Genomic DNA, 11706 nt, shown 5'->3' with positions numbered 1-11706 from the left:
ATAAAAGTTCTTAGCTGGGTCACATTGAATCTATCTCGTATTTGCAGCTAAAGTGTCACGTGAAGGGCGTATGCATGTGCCAATAGACTTCATATAAATGACCTGCACTGTCTTACAGCTGACACTGGGTGGTCTAGTCCTCTAATTAATCGGTCTTGTCTCCCCGCTAAAGACTGGATCAGGTTGTCAAGGAGCGCTGCATTATTCAACATTGCGGCGGCTGAAAGAAGAAGCCTGTGGAATAGTGTCACCTTTCTCGACAAAGATGGAGAGAGAGAGAAGAATGGATGGAATAGTAAATGAGAGGTTAAAACAGTTCGCACTGCAGACCTCCACCAAGATCTTTGAGCTCAAGAGAAAAAAAACATGGTCGTTTGATAAGAAGTCATTTTTAATCTATTAATATTATTGTTCGTGGCAGTTGACTTAAGACATTACAAATAGACAGGTGATGACATTTTTTTTTTTCTGGGTACAGACCGTTCCATTGGCGGCACAGTGACTCAATCCGATCCATTTTCGTCGGCTTATCCCGTTCAGTCAGGCGTGAGCTGGAAACAATCCCAGCGGACCGTCACACGGCACACAGAGACGCACATTTACAACGACAGTAACCGAGTGGGATTGATCCCACAACGGCCGCATGGAAGTCAGCCATGCGTAACATTTCGTGACCAGCGACGGGGGAGTGACTCAGCAAAAACTCTGGTGTGCACGGCTTTTATCGGTAACTCGTCTCCGACGGGGCGAGAAGGCCGACGACAACGTAAAATCTTTCCAAATACAGTGATGCACAAATGTCATCGCCTTGCTACACTTCTATTACTTTCTAACTGGAATTTGGATAGCTAGCTTAAATATACAAAATGTTTCCATCTTTCCACCAACATAAACACACCGCCATCCTGAAATCATGTTCAACCGCTAATTCAGGAGGTAAAACAACAACAACAACAACAACAACAATTTAATTACGCTGGCATTGTAAAATGCGGCACCCGCTCCAAGTGTTAGCCGTTAGCGTAGTGTGACCAGACGTAGCATTTTGGCCGGGACAGCTTTGTTTTTTAACCTTTGGTCCCTCATTGTTTTGTCCCACTTTTATGCAGGTCCGTCCCAGCATCCTGTGTTTTTGCCATGTGTATGTATGTCAATCACACAGTTGTTCATTTTGAAAATCTGGTCATCCTAGGTTAGCGGCTAGTGGCTAGCAGCTAGCCGCTAACTGCGTGTCCCATAGGCTGGCACTGGTCCATTAGACTTCTTTTCAAAGGCAGTTTAATTCCCAAAAAGACTGCACACTTTGGTTGCGTTCACACTGCAGCTCAATTCTGAATTTTTCACAAGTGTCGGATTTTTTTCATGGAGTATGAACGGTACAATTCCGATTTTTTTTACACCCTCTTTCGTTTGTGGATATAAATCGGATATGTATATGATGCGTCTGCACTGAACGCTTATCCGCACGCATCCGATTCATACGCCAACCAGGAGCGTGGGCGTTTACACTGAATTTGCATAATTTATGCAGACAAGACACATGAGTCGAACTCCTAACACGTCCGCGAAACGAGTCCACCAGTCCACCAATCTGTAGCTAAATTTGCATATGACACTTCTAAAACTCGCTCGCCTCAGTGACCTGGCTGGCGATAAAACGTTGCGAGTTGGGACAATATTTACTTCCGCGCGAGTCGCATCACGCGCGTGTTGCGTTCACATTAGATGTCACATTTGTTTTCGCAACGTGAACAGTACATAAAAGGATCGGATTTAACAAAAAACCCGAACTGGGCATCACTTCCTGTCGTGTGAACGTAGCCTTTGATGCTGACAACCTGACACAATTGCAGTTCCTACTGTATCATTTTTAACAAACAAAACCCCGCTGGGCCAGCCCACCATTTGCCCTAGCAGTGTTACTGTGCGCTTTGGCGCCATTGGACAAGGCATGTTTCTAGGCTCCCTGCGGTTTCCCGTTTCTGGAGTCTAAGTAATTCCTCGGCTTGTGTGTCCATGCTTATCTTGGAGGCGGGATGGGCCGGTCACCTTGCAGCCCCGGGAAGCGGCCGATTACGCGCATGATCCGAGCCGGACCCAACCCAATCTTTAACTTTGGTCAGTCCCAGATTTGATGCCGAGTGTTTATTTCCACAGATGGATCTGACGTCTCCGGTTTTAGAGTGGCAGAGGATGCATTTAAACCAGCTTGCAACGCAAATGCTTGCTTTTCTCTTTCTGATTGTTTTTGCTCGTTTTGCTGCACATACGGCATAATACACCTGTTCTGGGATAATGAGATAATAATACAACTTAATTAAAAAGAGGCCGGAAATAAATCATCACACTCTCACGAGCGGAACAAAAACTTGTCAAACTGCAAAGGGGAAAATGTAAGTTGCCGTAACAGTATACTGAACACTGTAAACTGTCCCTAAGTGTGATTGTGAATAGTTTGTCTATGCGATTGGCTGGCAACCAGTTCAGGGTGTACCCCGCCTATTGCCAGAAGACAGCTGGGACATGCTCTAGTGAGGATAACCGCTTCAGATAATGGATGGATAACACTCTAAAGAACCAGGCAACATCTGATTGATTTTTGCCACCGACTGTGATCAAAACGGCTCCCTTTCACTCTTGGCAGAGGTGAAAATTGAGAGATTAAAAAAGAGGGAGATCAAACGGTGGCGCTTCAAGGAGGATGTGAATCGCATCTGCAGGAGAAACCATAGGGAGGGTCCAAGAATCACAGCAGGAAGTATGTCCTGTTCTTTCTTCTTCTGTACAGACAGATCAATTAGAAAGCCATTGATCGTTTTTTCTTTTTACTTAAATCTACATTTTTTGACACTCAATGATAGGGTGACCAGACATCCCGTTTTAGCGACGGTCCCGGGTTTTGAGCTTTGAGTCCCGAATCCCAAATCAATCACAAAGTTGTCATAGTGATACATGTCCATCCATCCATCCATTTTCGTGACCGCTTGTCCTCACAAGGGTACTGGAGCCTATCCCAGCTGGCTTCGGGCGGTAGGCGGGGTACCTCCTGAACTGGTTGCCAGCCAATCACAGGGCACACAGAGACGAACAACCATCATCCACACTCACAATCACACCTATGGACAATTTGGAGTGTTCAATAAACCTTCCATGCATGTCTTTGGAATGTGGGAGGAAACCAGAGTACCCGGAGAAAACCCACGCACTGGGAGGCGGGCGTGCTAACCAGTCAGCTAACGTGCCGCCTAGTGATTCATGTGTCATAGCAATTAAAAAGGAATTTAACTGTTGCATTCCTTCCTATTTACCTTCACATTCACATTTCATTCATCCGAATCTAATCGCTAACAGTAGGGGTGGGAATCTTTGGACACGATTCGATTACGATTCCGGGGATACGATTCGATTATGAAACGATTATTGATCCATTTTTCATTTAACACATTTCTATTCATCTCACTAAGTATGAATCACTTGGTGCAATGGATAAAAAAAAACAAATTCACGGTTCCGATCAGTTCACAGATTTGAATCACGGATCAGATAATTTTTCAGAAAAAAAAGATAGATAGAGCTTTTTCTTCCTTTTATTTTATAAAACACTTGTTCCCATTAAATAACAAGATTCAACTCAAATTGTCAAATATGTCCATATAGAATGTAGGATGACAAGACATATTTGACATATTGAGACAAATGTTTTTATTTATTTAATAGGGGAAAGAAAAGTTTTATAAAGAAAATGAGGATGACGTTCTATCTCTTTCTTTCTTTAAGAAAGAAAAATACCTCAAACTGCAATTTAAGGCACATACTCTTCTACGTGGAGAGTGAATGACAAACCAGACCATGTTCACACCATTGGAAATGAGGCAAAGAAAGAAAGCAAAGCCTACCAGTACTTCAAAAGCAGCCACCTGTGCACTCACTGCTAGCAGCTAGCGACTAGCCGCTAACACCGGAGACTTGTGCCGAATCACACAATGATGGCGTAATAAACGTTTCTCAGCGCCCTAAATTAGCAATTGATATGACTTGGGGATGACAATGTGTTGCTGTTGTCATGTAATGGCAATTAAAATCGACGACAAGGCAAGGCGAAATGTGTAGAAGACAAATCATGGTAGCCGTCAGCCGGTCACGCCACCATGCAGGCCAACTTCAAAATAAAAGCGTGGTAAGGTTATTGCATGGCATCGACGTATTCTTTCTTGAGCTTTATTTTGAAGTTAGCCTTTGTTAAGGCGGCACGTTACTTTATTAAATGTTTGTAGCTTTCTTGACAAGTCATAGCGGCAGCGCACTAACGTCAAATAAACTGTTGCTTTTAATTTGAAGTGCCCGACTTAAGGACTCGTACATCCTACTTCCATGATCGAGGAAGTTTTTTCTCTGCCGTCATAGTGAATGTCGTCTGATCTTGTTGCCGTCACGCGAACGTGCTTTTAAATTGGAAGCAGCTTTTTGGATCTCACGGCGAGGTTTGGCATCATCCATGTTTGTTTTCTCTTTTTTTATCTACACGGCGTGTGCGCACTTGCGTGTTTGCTTCCCAAAGTGTCCCCGCAGTTGACGGGTACAGTGCTTCTGAGTTCCGCAATATTTATCTTTATTAACTTATTTTAGTAATCAAAACGTGGACATTAGTGGCTCGATTCAGACTCGTCCATGTCTGAATCGCGATGCATCTAAGAATCGGAAATTAGCCTAGCTAACAGGCGTGTTTTCGTCATACCGTAACTAGAATGACTTCCTGCTTCAGTGTCTAAGAATCATGGGAATTGTAGTCCTACTAGCCTAATGTTAGTCTACTAGTCAGATCCAATACAAGCTGAGCTTTTCCAGCGGCATATTTCCAATGTTACAATGTACAGCTAGCTTCCAATAGCTCCCGGCAATGAGTAAAAAAAAAGGTTGGATAATGGTCTGTCTTGTTTAGCGCTTTTGAACTGTCAACCAATATAGCATTTAGCATTAGCGATTCAATTAATTAGTTCCTGGTGAGAATTTATTGTATATTTGATTATAAGCGAAATTGGTAGTGTTTTCAGTTTTGAGAATCGAGCCAGTGATAAATTGACAACATCCAATCTTTCCCCATCTTGCTCTTTTATTGTTAAACTTCCTTTAGACAAACAACTCTTGTCTTCTCCATCCCGCTATGTAAATACACACTTTTTCGTCACAAACACAATGCTCAGAAACACAGTAGTCATGTATCATTGGTTTATACAGAAAACAGGTGAAGTCAACAGAACTCTGGTGGCAGTCAGAGCGCAGTCATCGTTAAAAGCTTTGGAATGGCAAAAGTACGGTGCACTCACATGGTGGGAGGAGCTGCTGAAAAAGCACAGCGGGGTTGGGCTGAGGGGTCGGGGGGCGACTTTTTGAAATGACCACGGAGTCAAACATGCTGCACGCGATCGGACAGGGTTGTTAAAACCGCAGATTAACTAAAGAAAAATGTCATTTGCAGGACATTCAACTTCATGGTTATGGAGTAGTCACAATTGGGCAAACATAGTATACTATTCACAAAAGTATTCACATGACAATGTACAGCTTGTATATACATATTCTCTCCAGCTGCCACAAAAACGTGTTCAGGCACTCGCTGCTTTAATCCAGTGATCGTGCACGGTACGTTTTGAAAACTGGCTAAACAGTAGCTACCTCATTCACCTTCCAGAGTCATTCTGTGAGTGCACATTATTTTTCTTCCGTGCAGCTGCAACATGTTCACCGAGCTGCCATTTGTCAGCTTCTGTGGCTTTCAGGGGTCTATTAGGGCACGTCCAGGAAAAAGCTGCTTTTATGCTGTTTGGGGAGATATGCTAGCGAGAGCATTTTAAAGGGTGATGATGGATGATAATGGTTGGTCGCAGATAACAGATTCCTGCGTTTGGAGGAAAATACGAGGACAACTGAGAATAATTCCCTGGCGGCGCATTCATGTTTTTAAAATGTGTTTCTGACATGTTGTACAAGATCTACCAGTGACTTTTCCACTGCTCTAACGGCGTTTGAATAGAATTACCGGTGATGTGATGGAGGTCTAAATATTCATTTTTTTTTTTTTTATCTGATGACAAAAAAAACAAAAAAACTCTGTATCTTTTCTATTGATGTTTGTCTTATTGGCCAATTTATTATCATTGCTTATTTTAATTAAATAATTAATTGATTTATTTACGTCACAATTATTAGGGGCCATTAGCTAGCTTGGTTAAGATAACTGCTTACTTCCACAAAGTGTTAGCAGCACTTTGTTATTATTCTTTTTAGCCATTTTTTTTTAAACATCACTTACAAATGATCAATACTATTCAATATTAATTTACCAGAGACAAAATGGCACCTTTAAGGCCAGTTAGCTAGCTAGCTAGCTAGCTTTGTTAACATAAATAGAAAAAAAGCATTAGCACTTTTCGAAACAGTTTTGCTTTTGCTGTAAATTTGAATTCTCGAAATAGTTGGTTTCATTTTGTTTTCGCTTTCACCACTGCGTGGAAAATAATTTAATTATAAAGCACAACAGCAGCTTTTAAAACGGTTGTAATATGTACAGTATGCTAGTGCTAAAGACGCTAAATGTAGGTGTTAGTCTAACCAATTATAGGAGAGTGATTATTGTCCACTTTCTATTTAATTGTAGTTGTTATTTCAAGTCATTTTAAGCCACAATGAACAACAACGATCCCTCATGCCACATTTTCCAAAATGCTACCCAATGCAGAGGCCTCTCAAATGTTACCAAATAATCCAAATATACACTTTCGTTCAACAGCTACAGTTGGTGAAAACCCTTTTTATACTCCTTTTTCTTTTCCCACTGGATATGAGATACAATCACAGAGTGAAATGCAAACGGATCAAGATAAAGCATACAAAGAAAAGTAAAGAGCGTATTCAAGTCAGTCGAAGAGTTTGGCACCGGCAACAGTAATGAGTCCAAGGAAAAGACGATCCGTGTGGCCAACACGAGACAGCAAAAATAGAAGACGACACTCAACTGGGAAATCCCTTGGCCGGTCTGTCTAGACTTGGTCTGATTGTGTCTTATTGTCAGAGAATAAGGCAGTTTATGGTATGCTAGTTAATTCATGCCACAAGCACAGTGAACTGCTGTTGTGTGTATATAAGTAGCTCTTGGCGGGAAAAAGAAAAGGTCCACGTAGAGATAAACGTCCATTCTCTTCGCTGTTGAATGAAATGATGAACCGCGGCCAAGTTAACAATAACACGGGTCAATTTTGCCGTTTGTAGTTTTTTCTTCTTTTTTTTGGAGGGGCTACTGAAAGCCTTGGCACAACAGAGCTTAAGTACAGAGGCGAAAGCACAAAAATATTTAAAAAGGTCAAACGGCACCACAAGAAGGAAATCACGGCTGTACATTAAAGGTTAAAATTCAGAACCACGTTCCCCCCCCCCCCCCCCTCCCCCCATTCGTGTTCATTTTCAGTTCTTCCAAGAGCACAGGTCCAAGCAGTGACGGAGACAAGCCTCCGCACGACCTCAAATCGAGCATGTGAGATTCTTGTTCTGCATTTAGTTGCTATCTCCCCTCAAAGCAGTCCAAGTACTCCAGGATGAGGTCATAGCAGAATCGATACTGGTCCTGAGAACAAACACAAATCGTTCTTCAAGTGTCACAACATTGTGAAGCGCCTTCCTGCATTATTTACAAACTTCTCACCAGGGATTCCACCATGTTGGGTTTGCAGTTGCGTAGTGTTTTGACTGCGTAGAAGATGTCCACCATGTTCTGGTACTGGATCATCTCCAGGAGAATGTTGCAGGCACAGAAGGTCCCGCTGCGACCGCCACCATTACTGGGGAGGAGATGGAAGAAACGTCAACATTTTTTTCCCAAAAGACATCGCAGCTGTCTCGTCACACTTTTCCCCGGCGCGAGACCTTCCTACATATTCATTGGTAAGAAATTTTTGTTTTGTTTTTCACGTTTTTAGGACGTCTGCATTCAGTTTTATCCCATAAACATAAACATTTATACATATCTATAAAAAAAATGGACATAAGTGTTTTTCACAGGACATCGACGATATGCTTAAATTGTGATTAATTGAAACTTGGCTTTTATTTACTGATATAAATATGTGCATGGCAGTTGACGTATGCAGTTTTAATGTTGCATTCCAGGACAAGTGTCATTGTTGGACTATGAATAAATAATAAGTACACTACAGTAACAGGGACCATTAAATTAATTTGATCCTGTATTGAACACTCATTGCATATTGATAAATTACAAATGGAGTTCATTACACTTTTTTTTTTAACTTTATATATATAAAAAAAAAAAAAATGTATATATTCATTCCACTTCTATCATAGCATAAAATTTCATGATCATTAACTTTTTCCTTTTCTTTTCTATTTTCCGCAACTGGTGACCCCGACCACACTCTAAGTGGCTGATTTATTCATTTCAATAAATAATTAAATAATAAATAAATATATACTGTTTTTTTCCCCTCCTAACTAATATTGTAAAAAAAAATTACAAAAATGCTGAGGAACATTAGATATATGGTTACCCCAGAAAAAGAAGGAGAATGTGAAATAAAATCCCAGGAAAATACGGCAAATACCCGAAATATATATTAAAAAAATACGTGGAAAAAACCCTGAAAATATGCAAATCCGCGGGTACCCGAATCCGAAGTATTCAGGTCAACTGCAGTTTAAAGTAAGTTGTAATATCACCATTCACCACTAGATGGCAAACATGGCTTAGTTGCATTTATACCTTTATACTGCCCTTTAATACAAAGTGAGTAGGCCTAATCATATTTTTGACATGCATGGCAAAAATAGAACCTCAATGATATAAAAATTTTGAGGAAGTTTATTTTTATGGGGGGGGGGGGGTTAGTTTGCTGTTCAGTATTTTTATGCAAGAGAGCCTTTTGCCCCTGTGATGGAGTGTGTGGGGGTGGTGGGGGGGGTGATATGCAGTATGTGGTTATTTTATTTTGTTTGTTTCAAACCCTTGTTGTTGAGTTAGGGTAGAGGATCTTTTATACATGCATTGAGAAATATTTGATGAAAAATGAAATATATTAAGAACATGTATTTTGCACGTAGTTTGTCCATATTTAAAATGGCATCTGGTTAGGAAGTGTATGGTCCTACGTTGCACTGATGAAAATTTGTTCCCCCAATCCATTATTTAAGTTGTTCTAGCTCACAGGGTCCCTATTAAAGTAAACCACTTAAGTTAGCAAACATGGCTACCGTAGATGAAGGGCTGATTGGAATGTCACGGTGTGATGACAAAGTACGATTAATCGGATGACCCTCTTAAAAAGAGAATATTGGACATTGCCTGGGCACGCTAATAGAAAATTGGGAAAAGCTGTTAGGGGGAAAATGGAGAAATAAGTGCATCCTGGCATTTCCTCGAACCTATTGCTCTGGTCATCACAAACCCAAGACAATATCAATAAAGTACTAAAAGACAATCCACTCGCATTCTCTTGAGGCAAATGCAGCAAAGGTAGCGAAAGCAACCAATAAAAGCAATTGGAAGCTAATCAATTGTTGTCCGTGCTGTGGCAGCCCCCCGGATTTGCTGCGATGAGAAGCGTCACATTTTTATGAAGTCGTAATTGATTTGATCTCCATAATCTCGTTGCCGGTTGTCGCCAGTAATACTGTGTGACACCGCTGAGTGATAACGTGTGATGGCTTGGCAATGCTCTGGACGGCCCATTCATATTCATCAAAGCGGCATGTGCGCTGTGGGATCAGGACAACAAAGTGGGGGTGGTCGCGCGCAACGCAACGCAATTCAAATGGGCAAACATCATGTCGCCGACTGATTACTCACAGGCAGTGGACCACGGTGCGGCCTTCTCCGCACTCTCTTTGCCACTTGTGCACTTGAGCCAGCAGGTTGAGGAAAGCCTTCTTGGAGTCGGGAACGTCCCGATATGGCGACCAGCGAAGGAACTGGAACTGACACACCACCAGCTGGCCCTCTTGCAGCTGACGATGACAAACAAAAGTATCTGCATGAGGAGCGGGCTGGAGGAGCGTGTGTGCGGGAGGTTGTGCCAATAGGAATTGACGCGGTGACACTGACCAAATCTAAACCGGAACGTTCCGCCAAATGGCAATTCCGAACACAATTAGAGTCTGCTCTAATCTGCTTACGCCACAGAAAAGATGAATTGGAATTTCATTTTTTATTTTGGACTTGAAATAGTCATAAATAAAATAAAAATGCAAAGAAAAACAAAAACAAAAAACCCACAAAAAAACCTGAAACTACCCACGCCCCCAATTTTTTTTTTTATAGAAAAATTCCCTCTATCTACGTACTATTTTATATATATATATTAGAGCTGTCAAACGATTATTTTTTTTTAAAACAGATTAATCACATTTTTGAATTTTGATGAATTCCAATTAATCGCTTAATTACAAAAGGCTTTTCTTCCACATGTGGCTCCAGAGCATTATACTGTATTTATTTTTAATCGCTGCAAGTAAAAAAGTAACCTTACTTATTTTTGGGTCTGGAACTGCATTTCCATTTATTTCAATGTCAAATATGACCTTGATTTATGAATTTTTCAAGTTACAAACAGACTCACGGAACCAACTAAGTTCACAACTTGAGGTTCTGCTGTATTAAAAAACAAAAACAAAACAAAAACTAATACTAAAACTAATAAAAATTTAAATGAAATGAAACTAAATAAAAAATAACTATAATGAATAATCCCAAACTATCATAACCCAGGTAGATGCTTAATGTAATTGAGGATAAATTCACCTTCACATACACTGAATTTTTTTCCTTATTGCGCATAATTGCTGGACTGCGATATTGTCATCATCACTTTATTGCAAGTCACTCTGTAATTCATACGGGCAAATGAAAGAATTTCTTCTTTTGGCTCTCATGTATTTGCAGCTGCATTCGTATTTATTTATTTATTTATTTTTGCAACTGTCGTTTACTAGTTGTGTTTGAGCGTTCCCCAGGCTGCCTGCTGGCATTCTCAGCTGTGCTCAGTCAGCACAGTGACTCGGAGATCTATGGGTCTGCAGTAGCAAGTGGCACACCAACTGGAAATGCGCGCGCGCGTGTGTGCGTGTGTGTGTGTGTGTGTGTGTGACAGAAGGAGGTCTCTGCGTGTTTATAACATTGCCCTCAAGACTCACCTAACACTTAAGGAGCAGTTGAGAAGTGTAAGTCATGCAAATTGGCTGTGCAAAGACATCAATGACACAGGGAGGAATTGCTTTACAGCCCTCACACTGGCCTGTTTTTTCTTTCTTTTACGCTTCTCAAAGCCACGCATGCACGTGCTTACACAGCATTTCCTTTGGCTTTTCCTCCATACTGCATACATGGTTGTCACTTTGCTTGCAAAATTCCGTGTGCCCGAGCGAGAGAGGGTCAACTCAAGGGCAGATGACAAAAGAGGTGAGGATGGCAATCAAGACAGGAAGTTGTGTTGCCCGCTTGTGAGCGAAAAGGAGGCCGGGGGGAGACACCTTGAATGCAGATTTTCTTTTGTAATTGCTTGACAGGGAGCAGAATTCATGCATGCGTTTATGCAGATTCCAGTGCATAAAATCTTACCTGCGTACACACAATCAACATAATGAAGTGTGTGAGGAAAAACATGAGCTGATGTATACAAATTGTGGTGTGGTGGGAAAAGAGCA

General features: G+C 41.2%; 1 protein-coding gene across 3 annotated transcripts in view; it reads right to left on the bottom strand.

Moving 5' to 3' along the window:
• Positions 1-5092: 5092 nt before the first annotated feature.
• LOC147172201 (receptor-type tyrosine-protein phosphatase U) overlaps positions 5093-11706 on the bottom strand; it is a 213029-nt gene continuing 206415 nt past the window's right edge. For all 3 annotated transcript variants that reach the window (XM_086077670.1, XM_086077671.1, XM_086077672.1), the window contains 3 exons: positions 9854-10011; positions 7697-7832; positions 5093-7618 (listed from right to left, as the gene is read on the bottom strand). In XM_086077670.1, the coding sequence (XP_085933796.1) occupies positions 7556-7618; positions 7697-7832; positions 9854-10011 (357 nt within the window). In that variant the 3' untranslated portion in view covers positions 5093-7555. The remainder of the gene's footprint in view (positions 7619-7696; positions 7833-9853; positions 10012-11706) is intronic.

This window comes from Leptonotus elevatus, chromosome 6 (assembly GCF_054856555.1).
Source record: "Leptonotus elevatus isolate MCC_2025b chromosome 6, RoL_Lele_1.0, whole genome shotgun sequence".
NCBI lineage: Eukaryota > Metazoa > Chordata > Actinopteri > Syngnathiformes > Syngnathidae > Leptonotus > Leptonotus elevatus.
The sequence above is the reverse complement of the archived record's forward strand: the minus strand, read 5'-3'. Positions and strand labels throughout refer to the sequence as shown.